The 20,489-nt window shown below is 40.8% G+C and overlaps 1 protein-coding gene across 4 annotated transcripts in view; it reads left to right on the top strand.

The window, feature by feature from the left end:
- LOC125450757 (versican core protein-like) overlaps positions 1-20,489 on the top strand; it is a 180,813-nt gene that overhangs the window by 116,587 nt on the left and 43,737 nt on the right. For all 4 annotated transcript variants that reach the window (XM_048526883.2, XM_048526882.2, XM_048526880.2 and 1 more), the window contains exon 9: positions 8,188-19,458. In XM_048526883.2, the coding sequence (XP_048382840.2) occupies positions 8,188-19,458 (11,271 nt within the window). The remainder of the gene's footprint in view (positions 1-8,187; positions 19,459-20,489) is intronic.

The raw sequence follows: 20,489 nt of genomic DNA, 5'->3' as shown, positions 1-20,489 counted from the left end.
ACCGCAGGAAGTGCTACACTTGCCCCCACACCTCCTCCCTCACCCCTATCCCAGGCCCCAAGATGACTTTCCATATTAAGCAGATGTTCACCTGCACATCTGCCAATGTAGTATGCTGTATCCACTGTACCCGGTGTGGCTCCCTCTACATTGGAGAAACCAAGAGGAGGCTTGGGGACCGCTTTGTAGAACACCTTCGCTCGGTTCGCAATAAACAACTGCACCTCCCAGACGCGAACCATTTTAACTCCCCCTCCCATTCCTCAGATGACATGTCCATCATGGGCCCCCTGCAGTGCCACAATGATGCCACCCGAAGGTTGCAGGAACTCATATTCCGCTTGGGAACCATGCAGCCCAATGGTATCAATGTGGATTTCACAAGCTTCAGAATCTCCCCCTCCCCCACTGCATCCCAAAACCAGCCTAGCTCGTCCCTTTCCCCCACTGCATCACGAAACCAGCCCAGCTTATCCCCGCCTCCCTAACCTGTTCTTCCTCTCACCAATCCCCTCCTCCCACCTCAAGCTGCTCCTCCATTTCCCACCTACCAACCTCATCCCGCCTCCTTGACATGTCCATCCTCCCTGGACTGACCTATCCCCTCCCTACCTGCCCACCTATACTCTTCTCTCCACCTATCTTCTCCTCTATCCATCTTCGGTCTGCCTCGCCCTCTCTCCCTATTTATTTCAGAACCCTCTCCCCATCCTGTCTCTGAGGAAGGGTCTAGGCCCAAAACGTCAGCTTTTGTGCTCCTAAGATGCTGCTTGGCCTGCTGTGTTCATCCAGCCTGACACTTTGTTATTTCGAATATCGGAGCAGTTTTGGGTCCTGTATCTCGAGAAGGATATGCGAGCCTGGGAGGGTGTCCAGAGGGGGTTTACAGGAATGATCCTGGGGTGTGAAGAACTTGTGTGAGGAGTGGTTGAGGAATCTTTGCCCATATGAGGGGCGGTTAAGGAATCTAACTCTGTGCTCAATGCAATTTTGAACAATGAGGGGAGATCTCAGTGAGTGAGAGGCCTGAATAGAGAGTGGAGAAGATGTTTCTATTGTAGCAGAGACAAAGACTTGAGGGCAGAGCCTCAGGGGGGAGAGACAATCCTTTTGAACTGAGATGAGGAGGAATTTGTTCAGCTAGAGGGTGAGGATCTGTGTGAACTAATTGCCCCAGAGGGATAGTGTAGGCTAAGTAATTTAGTGTATTTAAGACAGAGAAAAACGGATTCTTGATTAGCAAAAGGATTAAAGGTTTTGGGGAGAAGGCAAGAGAATGGGGTTGAGAAACATTTTAGCCATGATTGAATGGTGGAGCAGATTTAATGGGCTGAATGGCATTGTTTTGCTCCTATGTTCATGGTCATATTAGATCTACAATGAGTTTTTTGCAGATTTGGGTAATAACTGAAGAGATGTTAGCATTTACCTAATTATGACCTTAGTAGGACTGAGATCAATGTATTGTTTGAAAGTGAGAAATGCAACACAGGCACTAAGGTTGTAGATTTGGTTGAGGCTAATTTCAATGAGATGAGGTGGGCCTGTTCATAGTAACAGGAATTTTTTTTCAGTTAGCAATAGCAATAGCAGAATAGCAATGTTTTCAATAAAAGTCATGATGCAGAATTGGTTCATTCCTCCAAAAGTGCAGGAGTTCTACTTTCCAATAAAAAGTCAGCCATACATAGCTAAAGTGGTAAGGGATAACAGTGAACAAAAAGAAAAAGCATCAAAGAATGGTGAGTGCAAACAATACAAAGAAATGTAACATAATAGATGGTAAAAACCACAAAACGTATGTGAAAAGAACTTTCAAGGAACATAATCAATGGAATTTATTTTACAATTATGTTAGGAAAAAGAGAATGGTTTAGAATAATGTGGGTTGTATGAAAATTGATTATGAAAGTAATGACATGACAGATATGTTAAATAACTCCTTGCATTGATATTTGCAATGGAGGAAACAAATAGTATTCTAGAAATGGTGAGGAAGCTAATATTGAAACTGTAAATGTATCTCACCAAAATTAATGTAAGCAAATGAATAGCAATGAAGAGTAAGGAGCAAATCCCCAAGAACCAGATGTGTTTGCCTAAAGAAAGTAAGTCGATGGGAACATTGTCAATGTATTAACAAATGCCTGTTGTTCGGAAATTTATAAATTTTAATAATTAAAGATGGAAAGACTGTACACCTTGAAATTATTCTGCTGATATGTCATTTCTGATGAAACTTAATTGAATTTGGTGAAGATGTGAGTAAAGTGGTGGACAGAGAAGTATCAAAACCATTTTACCAGACCGTTTGTTAATGTCGAATCTCATACAGTTAACGACAATTGATTCCCATAGTTAGGCATGTGGCTGAGCAGGAGGAGACCCCCCGTAGAGATAAAGAGTGGGTGTTACAGCTGAAAACACGAGACTAATAGAGTCCCACTGAAATTTGTGGTTAGATCCTCAAATATTTACTGGGCATGGTAATAGCTAAGATAATAGAATAGGGAGCTACATATCTAAGTTTACTGAAGACAAGATAGACAGCATGAAAGATGAAATCATAAAATTGAAAACAAGGATAAATATGAATGGGCAAATAAGGAAAAAGCAGAACCCTTCCAACTTTGTGAAAAAAGTTAAAGTAATGGAGCTACAAAAGGCTTGAAACAATTTCATTCACATAGGTCACAAAATCTTTTTGGAGATGCTCCAAAAATCATCATACCTGGAGTACTGTGAGCAATTCTGGACGCCTGGAGAGAGTGCAGGGCAGATTGATTAGAATAATACCCGGACTCCACTGGTTACAAGGCAAGATTACAGAAGAAAGAGCTATTTACCCAGGAACTTAAAAGGTTAAGGGGTGATTTGATTGAAGCTTTCAGTATATCAATGGGAACAGATAGGGTGGTGACAAGAAACTATTTCCACTGGTTGGGACACTGGTAAGGACAAGTTGGGACATAAGCAAAAACTTAAAGCCAGACCATTCAAGAATGAAGTTAGGAAACATTTCTACATGCAAAAAGTGGTAACAGCTTGGAAGTTTCTTCTGTAGTGGCAGTTGATGGTGGGTCAATTGTAAGTTTTAATTCTGTGATTAATGAACTTCTGTTACACAAAAGTAACAAAAGAAGATATATACTCAACTCAGCCATGATCTGGAATCACAAAACAGACCCAAGCAACTAAGTAGTGTGCTCCTGCTCTTATTACAACTTTTGAACTTCCTTATTAGCCACATTTTTAACACTTAGCAACAGTATTGAGTTGTATCATGAGGTTGCAATGACTTATAGTCTGCTTTGGAGAAATGTAATGCATGCATAGGAATTGGTAAGTGCCCAAACTTGAATGAAAATTATGATTGAAAATCCCAGTATTGTACTCAACATTTTCTGCTTTTATACAATCAGCAGATCAGACAGCATCTGCAGAAAGATATAGAGTGACTGTTCCTGATCTTTTAGTAGACCTCAATGTAGAGTAGTGGGCCTGTTGGTAGGTAAAAATAATGATCTTGTTTGGTAGAGGGGCTGAATCATTAAGAGGTGGACTTTGCATTTTAGGGGGACCTTGTGAAGACTGCAGTTGCTGTAATCACTGGAGAACATTGGTACACATCAGTACTATTATTTGTCTATGTAGCTTACTTACCGATTATGAAATCAAATGCTTTAAAGTATTTGCTTGTACAAGTCAAAGTACCAATACTATCTTGGGCTTCAATAAATAATTAAATATAATTTGTAGCCATTACCCTTTGCACATCATAACAAAGCATACCAATTATCCACTAGAATTACAGAGCTGAGAACTATAATTTCAATTTGAGGTGTTTCTTTATCTCAGCGATCTGATGCTGTTTTAAAGCATCTAATTTTTGTCACAGCTGTACTAAGGCTGTTTAGTTGTGAGATCTGAAAGGAGAAGATTAGTCCAATAAGCAATGTCCTAAGGCAGAATAGGATAGGCATGAACAAGCAGGCCCTGTTCATCGGACATTTTTGTGCAGAAATAATTGGAAAAACAGAGAATTAGATTAGATCAAGAAATAATTGAAAAACAGGGAACGAGGTTAGATCAAGAAATACATGCTTTTGATAATAAAGTTCAATTGATGTGATTGCTAAGTTCAACTTTAGAGAGGCACAACATCTGAACTTTTGAATGAAATTCTAACTTAAAGATATCCTGGGAGTTGAGAGACAGTGTCTTTTGGCATTCAGGAAACCTGGAACTTACTGCTGTGCTTCTGTCAGTACCATTTTATCCCAGTCACAGCGTTTACATCAGACCTCTGAGATTACCAAGCAATAAGCATGCCCTGTCATGATGAATTAATTGCATCACTGTAACGTGAAAGGATATTGCGGAGCCAGCATTCAATGAATTCTAGAAATGGCAAAAACAGAGAATATAGTGTCAGCATTTTCCCATTGAAGATAGGAAACAGGAGATTGGACTTTATTGGGTTTAGAACCCCTTCTTGGCCTGATAACTGACTCCAGTTGCAATTTTCATGGGAGTGAGCCCCAAGTTGAGTTGAAAACTGGTTTCCCACCCAATTAAAGCTAGCGAGGGCAGGAGCAGAATCAGGTTTCAGGCAGACATCACTGAGACTGTTGCTTATCTTAAGGAAGGGAGTGTATTGAAAAGCCTGCCACTGCGCACATGAATTAAGATGACACAGGGAGCTAGAATCCTGACACACATGAGGGAGAGGGGTGGTAGTCCTCTTTCTAAAAGGTGCCAGTTGGAGATCACCTTGTCAGGCAGCAGGGTCATCTGTCCCATCAGCATCATCTCCCTTGGCCTGCTGGTGTTGCAGGACACCACCCTTGGCAACAGACGCAGTGCCCTCTGATCCTGTGATAGCCCATCCTTTGTAATTCTTATGCAGTACGCAGCATCAGAAAAGAGGCAATCTGTTCTGAATGATGCACGAGGCTGCAGCAGCCTGTGCAATTCTGCCACTGCCTGGGGTACCGATGTCTGTGGCTATCTCCTTAGAGAGTCACACCCTCCCATGCCACTGATTCTTGGCTGTTCACAGTTGGCTTCTTCTCTGTCCACAGATCCTGTGCTCAGGGTGGAGTCTCTTTCTCTTTTGTTCCCTTTTTTACGCTCCTTTGGCATCCTGATGCCCAGAGCTGTGCAGCTCCTGTGCTGCCTGCTGTTACTTGTCTCTAGTAGAGTTGAGCTGCAGATACCAGCCATTTCCACCTGTATGTCTCCTGGTGTTCAGCTGGAGTTCAAACAGCAATACCCACTGCTGTGGTGCCTTCATGAAAGCCGGCACTACCAGAAGAGTGGGGTTCCCTTGAACTGTCAAATTTCTCAATCTCAATATCTGTCTCCTCACTGATCTGTAATAGAACTTTAACTACAAATGGGGTAAGCTATTCTAACTTGGAATACTATTTTTCTTGACTTTTAACATCTTCCCTTCACTGATCTAGGGCTTCAACTTCCATAAACCTGGTCTGAATTTAAACAGTCGTCAAATTATGACTGCTTCCCTGAAAATTAATTAGTCTTTATACGGCTCTATAGTAGGGCAGTGAGAAGAGCTTACTTCATGGAGCATTACCTTCCCGAATTATGGGGTAGTTATACCCAGAGAACTATTAGGAAAGGAGTTTCATGATTTGAACCAACAGCAGTGAAGAAGTTATGATACAATTTTGAGTGAGAATGGTGTGTGGCTTGAAGAGGACATTATAGGTGGGGTGCTCCATGCATCTGCTGCCCTGGATTGCTACTGTGCATCCAGTAGATGTACACACTGCTTTTACTGTGCATTGAAGATGGAGGAAGTGAATACTGAAGACGATGGATGGGATGCCAATCAAGTGGTCTATTTGCCCTGAGTGGAGTTAAGTTTCTTGAATATTGTTGGATCTGCACTTGTACAGTATTCTATCTCATTCTGAACTGTGACTTTTACATGGCGAAGAGGCTTTGAGGAATCAAAGGTGAATTACCCGTCATGGAATTCTTGCCATCTTGACCTGCTGTTGACACCATGGTTCAATTCAGTTTCTGCTTAGTGGTAACCGAGGATGTTGATAGTTGGGGATTCGACTTCCTTTTTGTTAGGTATGATTCTAAACATGGAAAATTTTCCCTGTGATTTCCTTTGAGTCCAGTTTTGCTAGGGCTCCTTGGTGCCATATCTAGTCAAATGTTTCCTTATCATCTGCACCATTTGCTACTCTTCAGATATGCTACTCTTCAGATACTGAAGCAGTCCCATGTTTAAATGCAACAAGACCTGGACAATATCTAGGCTTGAGCTGAAAAGTGGCAAGTAACATTCCATTGACATAAACACTAAGCAATGACCTTCTCAAATAAACAGAATCTAATCATCGTCCCTCGATGGTCAATGGTTTACTATCACTGAATTCCCCACCAGCAACATCCTGGGGGTGACCATTGACCAGAAACTCAACTGTCTCACCACATAAATACAGTGGCTACAACAGTAGGTCACAGGCTATGAATACTGCAGCAAGCAACTCACCTACTGACTGTCCAAAATCTGTCCACTATCTACAAGTTCTTGGCAAACCAAAACCACTCTGCACATCCAGGCTGGTGCACACTGAAGGATGCCTCAGTTCTGACTGGCTAATGGCTCACTCATTGTTACATCTTTTGTATAGATTTCAATGTAATGAAACTCCTAGGCCTGGTTGATTGGGTTTCTCAAGGGTGGCATCAGCTATATCTTTGATTCACATAAATTAGACATTTCTGATGTGAAAACTCATACAGTTCATGAATGTTGCTGAATCATCTGGGAAACCTTGATCTGTACACATGTGCAGTCAATGATGCCCATTGGGAGCCAGCCTGAGTTACAAAACCCAGGTGCCCACTCATTCTAAAGTCTCGAACCCCATGCTGGCTTTGTGCTATTAATGTATTGAAATGGACAATCTGCCTCTCCAGACAGTGTTGCTCATGGTTGACCAAATGAGCTGTAGTTATAAGTGAAAGTTGGTGGCTTGGAGCGGGTTTCCTGACACGTTGTTAATTTCAGTACTTTAGCGCTGATTGTGCAACCTCCCAAACCCACATCTAAAATTTTATTTCTGCATCTATGTCTATTTGCTGCACAGTTTTATTAAACTGCTGAATGCTTCCTACTTCTTCTGTTTTTGTTTTGGATTACCAACATCTGCACAAATTTGCTGTTTACTTCTTCAGCTTAACTACTTTGCTTCAATCATTATGACAAAAGAGATATGTGTATGATTGGCTTTATAATCTGTGAACTGGAGGTGGGCAAAAAAAAACCACAGAGAGGGTAATTAAGGTACTGGGTGCTCTTTTTAAAAATAACGTTCATTATGAGAATCACTGTACTGTTCAATGCATTTTTTGGTTTACCTAAAATAATTGACATTTAGGAGGAGATTTTGGGACGAGTTTTGAAATATATGGAGCAAAATAGCATTCTTTCATATTCTTTACAAGCCAGACAAACACATTACTTCAGAATGTGGGAGCCAGGAACTGTTGTCTTGCTTAAAGCTGAGGGTAGGCTAAATAAAAATGTAAAAATGGAGAGCAGTAGATTTTTGTGACAAATATTCGTTTGATTGTACAGAACTTGAGTATTGCAGAAAAAAAGATGACATTTTGTCAAAGCTGTTCATTTTGCAATATTCATGACACGTTTCAAGAAAAACCAAAGGAAAGGGAAAATGACATTTATACTTACAAGAGGAGAATACGTCTAATTGATAGCAGCATTTCCATGGAGAATGTACCAGTTACTGATGACTGACAAAGACCTATATATATGCCAAGCTTTGTTTAAATTTTAAACCAGGCAAAAGCTGACTGATTAGTCAATTCATTACCCTGAGAAACAACCCAGAGAGTGGATGTTAACTGTTTTGTTGAGTTGAAATACATCTTTAGTGCATATACATTTTTTTTATCTTTTGTCTGCTGTAAATAGTGTCCATTCTGGGAAAATATGTTGCATGCAATTTTTTTGTTAGTTAAGGATGCTCAGGGATTTGCAACTGAAGTGGCTCAGAGGTGTCGAGATACAGATGAGCCATGATCTAAGGCAGATAAATTTTGAGCAGCTAAGTAGTTTACTGCTTTTCCTACATTTCTTTCTCCTTCATTGACACATATTTGTGGATTTAATTTCAGGACATGAACCCAAAGAACTTGAAACTGGAAAAATTATTTCTTCTGAATCAATTTCATTACCACATCATCAATCAACTAAAGATGTCTCACCTCAAATGGATTCCAAGATCACTATATTACACATTCACATCCATGAGTTGGATGATGATGGGAAAGAAGGCAGTGGTAACTTGGTTCAACATTCATTTGTACCACAAGCACCAACAGCAGGGACAGAAGAGGAAGTGCCTCCATCTCTCAGCTTTGTAAGTGGCAAGAGCCGAATGGAATTTGATCCCCCATGTGAGACACCGAATGGGGAGGAAGCAAAGGGTGGCCAAGTGGAAAGTGTATCACCTACTATAAGAGCAATACCAGAAATGGATATTACACAAAAACACGAGGATAGCGAGACTCATTTAATAACTGGAATTACTGTAGCACAGAAACAAGAAACCTCTACTGAGAGGATGGAAATAGTTTCTACTGATAAAGAACCTGAAATTCTAGGCAGTACAAAAGAAGTAACTAAAGTTTATTCTGGGGCAGAAGGTGACAAAGACTGGATCATCTCTTCAGTCACACAGGATTATGTCCATTCAACTAGAGGGACTCAGGAGAAAGATGATGAGCTTTCTGTAATAGATCCATTGAAAGACAAATATCATTTGGCTGTTACAACTGCATCAAAGGAAACTGTTTCACAAACAGCTGAAGCAGAGGTCACAACAATAGTTACAAAAACAGAGCACTTACCAACAGAAGGGTCAAACATCTCGGCCTTAGTAGAAACCATTGTTCCAATACATAAAGCAGAAAAGAGATTGGAGTCTACTGAGGCTGAAGATAGCAAATCACTGGAAATATTCAGTACTGAAAAAGAGATTAGGAGTTCGAGTGAAGAACATGAAACTATTAGTGGTCTAGTTCCTGATGCTGTCAAAAAAGCAACAATGGAAACAGTTATTTTGAGGAAACCAGAAACAGGTTCTGATGTTTCAGAGAAAAGACCAAAACTAGAAACTGCAACCCCAACGGAAATGTACGCACGTACTTTGTCTATATCTACTCCAAACACAGTCACTGAGGATATCAGTAGTGAAAGAATTCGTTCTGGGTTGGACGCTACGGTAACTATATCCAGTACGATTGGATTATTCAGAACTGAGGGACGCCAGACTGATGTTGTTGCAGCTGGAACTGACAGAGAGGTAGGAGTACTCACACTGGCAACAGTGAAACCAACCACTAGGATGGAAAAACTGACAGAGAAAATACATACTGAACTTGCCGAAAAACCGAGAGAAACAGAACCACAATTCACTCCATCTTCAGAGGTTAAGAGCCCTGGTGTAGGAACATTAACCAGTAAAGAACCAGCCAGGTCAGTTCCAGACCTTTCTACTTTAGAAATGAGTAGCCACATACTTACAGTGACGAGCAAAACCTTACTGGATGGGGAAACACATCTGACAGCCATTACAGCTACACATGATGAAGAGGCTGGAATATCCACATCTGAATCACTGGAGACACAAGCATTTGCAACAGTACATACAGAGCGAGCAGACAAATCTCCAGCAACATCTCTGGTTGATCAGGAAGAACGTGTTGATGTATTAGTTTCAGTCCCAACACAAGCAGGGAAAATCACACCAGCAATTGAAGAAAAGTCTCAAGAAACCACAACCAAAACTACAAAAGTGATGAAGGAAATTGAACAACAGCCAGGAAAGGACATTCAGCCTGTCGATAAATCTCCAGCAACTGAGGAAATCACAACTGCTCAGGATTTGCAGAAATTAACACAGTTTGTGGATATGGAGAGTTCAGGTGAAGAAATATTTACCGTCAAAGAAACAGACAGGCAAGTTGCTGATGTGGTTATAATGACCAGCCATGTGGTTCCAGTGACAAGTAAAGTGCCTTTAAGAGAATCTCATCACACTGTTATGACAACTCCACATGACAGAATGGTGGAAACATCTACACATGGATTATTGAAGACAAAATTGGAAATGGGACCATTACTGGTGACAGCACCTACAGAACAGGAAGGAAGATCTTCAGCTACAATTAAGGCTGAAGAGAAGGTAACTGTTGACACATTGGATTCAACAATAAAAGCAATAGATCTTCAATTTCCTCAAATTACTGTGACACCAGGAATTGAAGAAAAGACTCAGGAATCCACATCAGAAGCAATAAAACTGATCACAGAGATCAAAGAGATGCCAGGACCCATCATGGAAACTTCTGAACAATCGCCAGGATTTGATGAAACCACAGGAACAGAGAAAGATTCACAGAAACAAATTCCATTCACAGATGGTGAGAGTTCTGGTGATGGGTTATTTGCTATCGAAGAAACGGTAAAAATTATTCCAGATCTTTCCACTGCAGAAACAACTACACATGTAGGTCCAGTGACAGAGACAACTTCACTAGAGATAGAATCTCTTCATACAGCTGTTACAGCCAGACGTGACAGAGAGGCTGGTCTGACTACATCTGGGCTTTCAGAGACAATGTCAGACGTGGTTAAATTGACAGTCAAAGTGACCACGGAACAAGCAAACAAATCTCCAGCAACACCTCTGGTTGAGGAGGAGAAAACTGCTGATGCACTGGTTTCAGCCATAACAAAAGAATCGGAAATGCCAGTTCCCCATATCATTGTAACACCAGCAATCAAAGCGATGTCTCAAGAAACCACAACCGAAGCTACAAAAGTGATGAAGGAAACTAAACACCAGCCAGAAAAGGACATGGAGCCTGTCGATAAGTTTCCGGAAACTGAGGAAATCACATCAACCGCTCAGGATCTGCAGAAGTTAACACAGTTTGTGGATGTGGAGAGCTCAGGTGAAGAAATATTTACCGTAAAAGAAACAGACAGGCAAGTTGCTGATATTTCGACATTGATCAGCCATGTGGTTCCAGTGACAAGGAAAACACCTTTAGAGGGAGTATCTCTATACACTGTTATGACAACATCACGTGATAGAATGGCAGAAACATCCACATCTGGATCACTGGAGACAAAATCAGAAATGGGAATGCTGTTGGTGACAGTGCCTATTGAACAGGCAGACAAATCTTCAGCTACAATGAAGGTTGAAGAGAAGGTAACTGTTGATAAATTAGAATCAGTCACAACAAAAGCAGTAGATTTTCAATTTCCTCAAGTCATTGCTACACCAGGAATTGAAGATAAGTTTCAGGAATCTACATCAGAACCAATAAAATTGATCACAGAGATCAAAGAGATGCCAGAACCAATCAAGGAAACTTCCGAACAATCACCAGGATTTGATGAAACCACAGGAACAGAGAAAGATTCACAGAAACAAATTCCATTCACAGATAGTGAGAGTTCTGGTGATGGGTTATTTACCATCAAAGAAACGGTCAAAATTATTCCAGATCTTTCTACTGCAGAAACAAGCACACGTGTAGCTCCAGTGACAAAAGCGATCTCACGAGAGAAAGAATTTCTTCATACCGCTGCAATTGACAGAGAGGCTGGACTGACCACACCAGGGGTCCCAGAAACAATGTCAGAAATGGTAGATCTGACAGTAAACGTGCCCACAGAACGAGCAGACAGACCTCCAGCAACATCTCTGGTTGATGAGGAGAAAACTGCTGATGCATTAGTTTCAGTCACAGCAAAAGAATTGGATGTGCCAGCTCCACATGTCCCTGTTACACCAGCAATTGAAGAAATCCCGCTACAATCCACACCTGAAGCTCCAGATATAATCCGCAAGACTGAGGTGCTGTCAGGAAAGGTAATTACTGAGCCTACTGAAAAATCTGCAGAAATTGATGAAGTCACAGAAATTGCTACAGATTTTCGAAAACAAACTCCATTCAAAGACATAGAGGCTTCTGGTGAAGGGTTTTTGACCATGAAACTACCTGTGAAACTTGTTCCAGAAATGAGCAGCCACATAGTTTCAGTGACAAGCAAAACCTCACTGGATGTGGAAGCTGTGCATACAGCTGTTACAGGTCGATATGATACAGATGTTGGAACATATACACCTGGTTTACCGAGGACAATATCAGAAGCAGAAACACGCTTTGCAAAGGTGCGTTCAGAACCAACCAAGGAATGGTCTCAAGAACCTGTGGAAGACGGAATATATGTGACCACAGTGACAGGAAAACTGCCAGGGGAAAAGTTAATGGAACCTTCAGAGAAATACACAGTGATTGACAAGACCACAAAAATAGATAAGGATTTGGACTTGCTGAAACAAACACTGGCTGCTGACATAGAGAGTTCAGGTGAAGAAATGTTTACCTTGAAAGAACCAGATAGTCCAGTTGCAAATGTTTCTACTTTGACCAGCCAAGTGGTTCCAGTGACGAGCAGAATGTCTTTAGATGCAGAAATTCTCCACACTAATATTACAGCAGCACATGATGCAGATATTGAACAGACTACATCTTCGTTACTTAGAATGCAATCAGAGATGGTAGATATACATACACAACCAGCTGGCAAATCTTCAACAGCACCTCTGGTTGATGAGGTCCAAGCTATAGACACTGTTACATCAATCTCAACAGATGTGGACGTGGGCTCTCCCCATGCCATTGTTACAGCAGGAATCGAAGAAAAGTCTCAAGTATTCACAGTAAAAGTGATCACAGACATCAAAGAGCTTTCAGGAACAATAATGGAAACATCTGAACAAACTCCAGCAATTGCTGAAACCACAGGAACAGTGAAAGTCACACAGAAACAAATTCTGTTCGCAGATAGCGAGAGTTCTGGTGATGGCTTATTTACCATCAAAGAAACAGTCAAAATGGTTCCAGATCTTTCAACTGCAGAAACGAGCAGTCATGTAGCTGCAATGACAAGGACGATCTCACGAGAGACAGAATCTCTTCCTACAGCTGTTACAGCTCGACATGACAAAGAAGCTGGACTTACCACAACGGGATTCCCAGAGACAAAATCAGATATGGAAAAAATGACAGTAAAAGCGGCTACAGAACGAGCAGACAGACCTCCAGCCACACCTCTGGTTGATGAGGAGAAAACTGCTGATGCAATAGTTTCAGTCACGCCAAGAGAATTAGAGACAACATTTCACAGTATCACTGGTGCAGGAGCAATTGAAGAAATGTCCCAAGAAACCATAACTGAAGCTATAAAAGTGGTGAAGGACATTGAACTGCAGCGAGAAAAGGACATGGAGCCTATACATGAATTTCCAGCAACTGGGGAAATCACATCAACCGTTCAGGATCTGCAGAAGTTAACACAATTTGTGGATGTAGAGTTTTCAGGTGAAGAAATATTTACCATCAAAGAAACAGACAGGCAAGTTTCTGATGTTTCCATGTTGACCAGCCATGTGGTTCCAGTGACAAGGAAAACACCTTTAGAAGGTGAGTCTCTTCACACTGTTAGGACAACTCCACACAATAAAACAGCAGAAGCATCCAAATCTGGATCAGTGGAGACAAAATTGGAAATGAGAACATTATTAGTAACAGTGCCTACAGAACGGGCAGATAAATCAAGTCCATTCACAGATAGTGAGAGTTCTGGTGATGGGTTATTTACCATCAAAGAAACCGTCAAAATTATTCCAGATCTTTCTACTGCAGAAGCAAGCACGCGTGCAGCTCCAGTGACAAAGACAGTCTCACTGGAGATGGTAGCACTTCATACCACTGCACATGACAGAGAGGCTGGACTGCCCACAACAGGGGTCCCAGAGACAAAATCAGAAATGGAAAAAATGACAGTAAAAGTGGCTACAGAACGAGCAGACAGACCTCCAGCCACACCTCTGGTTGATGAGGAGAAAACTGCTGATGCATTAGTTTCTGTCACGCCAAGAGAATTGGAGACAACATTTCACAGTATCACTGGTGCAGGAGCATTTGAAGAAATGTCGCAAGAAACCATAACTGAAGCTTTAAAAGTGGTGAAGGACATTGAACTGCAGCGAGAAAAGGACATGGAGCCTATACATGAATTTCCAGCAACTGGGGAAATCACATCAACCGTTCAGGATCTGCAGAAGTTAACACAATTTGTGGATGTAGAGTTTTCAGGTGAAGAAATATTTACCATCAAAGAAACAGACAGGCAAGTTTCTGATGTTTCCATGTTGACCAGCCATGTGGTTCCAGTGACAAGGAAAACACCTTTAGAAGGTGAGTCTCTTCACACTGTTAGGACAACTCCACACGATAGAACAGCAGAAACATCCACATCTGGATCAGTGGAGACAAAATTGGAAATGAGAACATTATTAGTAACAGTGCCTACAGAACGGGCAGATAAACCAAGTCCATTCACAGATAGTGAGAGTTCTGGTGATGGGTTATTTACCATCAAAGAAACCGTCAAAATTATTCCAGATCTTTCTACTGCAGAAACAAGCACACGTGTAGCTCCAGTGACAAAGTCGATCTCACTAGAGATGGTATCTCTTCATACCACTGTACATGAGAGAGAGGCTGGACTGCCCACAACAGGGGTCCCAGAAACAATGTCAGAAATGGTAGATCTGACAGTAAACGTGTCCACAGAACGAGCAGACAGACCTCCAGCAACATCTCTGGTTGATGAGGAGAAAACTGCTGATGCATTAGTTTCAGTCACAGCAAAAGAATTGGATGTGCCAGCTCCACATGTCCCTGTTACACCAGCAATCGAAGAAATCCCGCTACAATCCACACCTGAAGCTCCAGATATAATCCGCAAGACTGAAGTGCTGTCAGGAAAGGTAATTACTGAGCCTACTGAAAAATCTGCAGAAATTGATGAAGTCACAGAAATTGCTACAGATTTTCAAAAACAAACTCCATTCAAAGACATAGAGGCTTCTGGTGAAGGGTTTTTGACCATGAAACTACCTGTGAAACCTGTTCCAGAAATGAGCAGCCACATAGTTTCAGTGACAAGCAAAACCTCACTGGATGTGGAAGCTGTGCATACAGCTGTTACAGGTCTATATGATACAGATGTTGGAACATATACACCTGGTTTACCGAGGACAACATCAGAAGCAGAAACGCGCTTTGCAAAGGTGCATTCAGAACCAACCAAGGAATGGTCTCAAGAACCTGTGGAAGACGGAATGTATGTGACCACAGTGACAGGAAAACTGCCAGGAGAAAAGTTGATGGAACCTTCAGAGAAATACACAGTGATTGACAAGACCACAAAAATAGATAAGGATTTAGACTTGCTGAAACAAACACTGGCTGCTGACATAGAGAGTTCAGGTGAAGAAATGTTTACCTTGAAAGAACCAGATAGTCCAATTGCAAATGTTTCTACTTTGACCAGCCAAGTGGTTCCAGTGACGAGCAGAATGTCTTTAGATGCAGAAATTCTCCACACTAATATTACAGCAGCACATGATGCAGATATTGAACTTTCCACTTCTTCTTTCCTGGAAATAGAGGCCTCTGGTGAAGGAGTATTTAGCATCAAAGATGCAGTTAGCCACTTTCCAGTTCCTACTGCCTCGGAGGTGAGTAGCCACATAGTTCCAGTGACAAATAAAATCCCGCTAGATTCACATCCTCTTCATACAGAGGTTACAGGTGGACTTGATGGAGGATCTGGACTGACCACATCTGGATCACCCATGCCTAGATCTGAAACAGAAAAGATATTTCTCAAAGTGCCTACGGAAGTGGCAGACAAATCTCCCGCAACAGCTCAAGTTGCTGACAAGGAATCCGTTGGTACATTATTGTTAGCCCCAACAAAAAGAATGGATGTGACCTTTCCCTATGTCACTGTTATGCCTGCATTTGAAGAAATGTCTCAACACGCCAGAACAGAAGCAACAAAGGTGATCACCATGACTGAGGAGCTGCCAGTGAAGGATACTGAGCCTTCAGATAAATCTCCAGCTACTGAGAAAAGCATAAAAACAGAGAAAGATTTGCAGACACCAGTACCGTTTGTAGACTTAGAAGGTTCTGGTGAAGGCATATTTACCTTCAAACAAGTAGTTACAGATGTTTCCACCCCAGAAACACACAGCCATTCGGTCTCAGTGACGAGCAAAACATCACTGGAAGAGGAAGCTCCTTATACAGCTATTACTGCTGGCCATGAGGCAGAAGCATCTGATTTACCCAAGATAGAGGCAGAGACACAAAAATCATTGATAAAGATATTTACTGAAGCAGCAGACAAATCTCCAGCAATAACTTTGGTTGACAAAGTGCAAACTGTTGACACATTGTTTTCAGTCTCAGCCAAAGCTCCCCATGTCACTGTTACACCAGCAGTTGAACAAAAGTCTAAAGAATTTACATCAGAATCAACAAAATCAATGACTGGAATGTACAGCTTGCCTGGAAAAGTGATTATAAAGCCTTCAGGGACCTCTGTAGCAATTGAAGAAACCACAGAATTGACGGAAGTTTCCCACAAACAGCCTCCTCTTTCAGATAAAGAAAGTTCTGGTGAAGAAGTTGAACAAGAACATATTTCGGCATCAGTTCATCCTGGTGTTGGAGATGGCAGTGAAAGTGAAGAAGACTCAACTGAGAGAACAAGTGCCATCACAATACAAAGCAGTGAAGAAACTGTGGAACTTGGCTTACATGCAACAATTTCATTACATGAGCAGCAAAGCTCTGTTGAAGCTATCCACAGTGAGGAATCACAACAAGAAGGGGAGGTTCAGTCCGTTACGGGGGCTGTGCATCAGGAAAAAACTGACATGTCCACGCTGAAAGGACAAGAGAAAACTGAGGTTATTGATAAACCACAATCAAAACCATCTGTTGAATACCCTAAGCCTTTACCAACTCCCAGAGAACCATTCATATCCACTACTGAAGCAAGCAAACAAACAGTCCTTTCTTTTGTAGAAGAAGGCTCTAGCGAGTTAACGAAGGTGCAGTTTGCCAAAGAGTTTTCTCCTACCTCTGCTCTGATTGGTGAAGAGTTCTCACCAAAACAGCCAAAAATATTTGTCAGTAGTATGCATATAAAAGAAATCCCACTGGTAACCACCCCAACTCTTGTTTCAACAGACAGCATGAAGGATAAATTTCAACCTAGGTTGGTTGATCGGACAAGAATCCAAACAGGTGATGAAATGAATTATACACAAAAAATAATTTCTAGTGCTGTCAGAAGTGAAGAGGATCATAAAAAAATTGAATCATTGTTAAAAACGGTTAAAGCAGAGCTGCAAGAAACCCAAGAGGGAACTACAACACCTGATGAGAAGACATTAGAAACCACGGGTTTTGTTTGGGATGGGGGAGATGACGAATTATCTGAAGATAAAATTACAGACAGTTCTCTAGCACCTCAAAACTTTAGTGTGATTTATATGAATGGTAAGGAAAATGGAATTAGTATTATAGAAGAACAGAAATTTGGAACCACTACAGTATCAGATTTTATAATTGATGTTGACAAAAAATTAGAAGATGCAAAAGGAGAAATTGAAAGTATAAATGTGGATAAAATTGATGAAGTGGGTCCAACTCATCTGCCAACTCATAACACTACAAAAAGATTAGAAATTATCCAAACTGAGCAACTGGAGCATATTGCCTCTTATGCATCGAGTGATATTGAGACAGATATTACTGGATCTGGTGATCTGCCTTCATCTTTAATCCCAGTAACACTTGAGCCAAAAGTTGTCATCAGCACAGCTGCCATAACAGTTTCCTTGGATAGAATTGGGAAAGATGTGTCTGAACCAGAGGTGACAAAGGACATGTTGCCATTATTTAAGACCACAGTTTTACCTCAACATGTATCTGTTTCATCCATGGATGGTATAAGGAAAAATGTGTCAAAAATAATTCCTGTTGAAGAAGATGGTGACATATACACCTCAACTGTGCAAACTTCTATCGAGTATATAGATGGTCAAAGCACGCCTTCAGAAAAATCACCAACTTATCAAATAGTCAATGATTCAAAGGCCCCTGTCAGTGAAGGATATATTCATCCTATGACAGAACATAAGGACATTGAAGGCTCAACAGCATCCAGTTTATTACAAGAGGAATTTTCTGGAGATGATTTTGTAAATATTGAAGATAGAGCATATACCCATTCACTGGATAAGACTGCCCAAACACAGACTTCATCTGAACTTGGTTTTGATATTGTTAACACAACAAAAGCAACTTCTATTGAAAAGCAAGCTGTGACTTTAACAGAGCTGCATACAGAATATGTATCTGCTAATAACTTTACTTCCTCTTCTATAGAAGAAGGTATATCAATAGAATTGCCACACCAGAAGCATGAAAAAGAATTGGTGAGGATTGCAACACTGGAACCAACAACACAGCAAATTAAATTAGAAGAGCCAGAAAGTTTGCCTTCACCATCGATCTTTGACTATGTTTCTACAAAAGAAGAAATTGGAGTAAGTCAAATAATGACACAAACAATTGTTAGTCAGCAAGAATTTTCATCCACAATGGACAAGAGAACTGAGGAGACTGTGTCTAATACAATGTCTTTGTTAGATTTGAGTTCAAAATTACAATTAGCAGGAAGTTCTGCTACGGTCTCAACGCCAATCAAAATATTTGAAAAAGAATCACCTGTGCCACAAACAACCACTTCCCCGAGCACAGTGGGTGAAACTCCTTTATATGATATTCACATACATGCCTCAGAACACATTACAGGGACTGTATTGCCACCAGACACAGATACTGCCATGCCTGGAGAAGTAGATGCATCACCAGCACAGAAAAATTACGTTGAAATTTCTAAAGACACTTCAATCAGTGCAACATCTTTAAGGCCAGCTACAGAACAAAAGGATCCTGAAAAGGATATTAAAGAATCTGTTAAAGTCACAACAATATCATCCTCTTTACATGAGAACACTTCACAGCAGCTGGAACTATTTGTGAAGCAAGATCTCAAAGATACAACAGTAGTGACACATGCAAAAATAAGTGAATTAAAGACTCCTCCATCAATACCTACTTCACCTTTTGTAGGAGGGTCTCTAACAGATGGCACCGACATTCACACAGATGAACCTCCTCCGTCACCCCTGGACAGATCAGAAGATGGAAGGTCTACACAAACACCTCAACTATTGATAAAGAGTACTGATGATTCGGGTAAAATTATCTTTCATTTGGTACAAATTGATAACAAAACTACTGAAACTACATTGGTGTCAACAGCTCACTCAAAGACCACCTCTGAAATCGAATCTCGGGAGCACAGTAAAACAGCTGAACCAATGATTACGGGTGTACCAGAGGATGGTGAGACTGTTCATGTACCAGGTATGAAATATCTGTCCGACTGTTCTTTCCTCACCAGATTTTTAAAGTCAATTATTGATACAAAGTAAAGTACAATGTTCGGAATATTTAGTGAAAAAGATCATGTTAGTTTTGGTAACTTACATTTGCAAATAGCTTTTACTTGAAATTACAGTTTCTGAATGAACATTGCTGGGGCAGAGTCTTTGCCATCAGGAGCCACATAATGGGAAATGGGTGGAAAACGGGAATTCTACCCTAATATAAATATTCTTGACAAGTGATCCCAGCAGGCCAATCTGAGCACTGAAAGTGATTGTGCATTCAAACTATTATTTCCTTCAATGGAGAATTTTTAGTTCCTGTTTGGAAAGATTTGCCAAATGAAATGTTTAATAAAAACAAAGTGCAAGTAGAATTGATCTTAGTCCATGTATGTACATGTAACATAGCTTAGACTTGACATTGATGAAAATTGTAGCGACACCTTATAAATTAGGTTTAGTGGCAGCTGTGCAACAAGAAACAGAGTCACCATTTTAAGTTTATTAACATGTTAGCTCTGGTTCTTTCTCCAAAGATGTTGCCATACTTGTTGAGTTTCTCCAGCATTCTGTGTTTTTGTTTCCAATCTCTAACAGTCTCAGTTCTTTGCTTTTATCAATTAGGTTTGACTTGTAGGAATAATAGTTTAGCTGAGCTTTTTACTGATTTGCTTCTGAGGCCTGAATTGGATTTGAATTGACACAACTGAACTAATTAAATGACATGAATGACAGTAACCGTCGACCAACCAATAAGGTATCTCAGCTTTCAGCAACAAAACACAAAAATCTGGAAATATCCAAGTAGCTTCTGTGGAGAAAAGTAAGTCAGTTGACATTTGAATGTAAGATTCTGCCTTAGGATTGCAGGATACTTCAAAGGAACGGCATTTAAAATGTCGCAGAATAAATATATGGCGGGAAGGAAGAGAAAAAAGAATCAGGTATGCAGGAATTTATTGGGACAGTGTGTTAAGGTGAGGTGATTTAGCTGCCCTGTTTTTAGCC

This window comes from Stegostoma tigrinum, chromosome 3 (assembly GCF_030684315.1).
Source record: "Stegostoma tigrinum isolate sSteTig4 chromosome 3, sSteTig4.hap1, whole genome shotgun sequence".
NCBI classification, from domain to species: domain Eukaryota; kingdom Metazoa; phylum Chordata; class Chondrichthyes; order Orectolobiformes; family Stegostomatidae; genus Stegostoma; species Stegostoma tigrinum.
The sequence above is the reverse complement of the archived record's forward strand: the minus strand, read 5'-3'. Positions and strand labels throughout refer to the sequence as shown.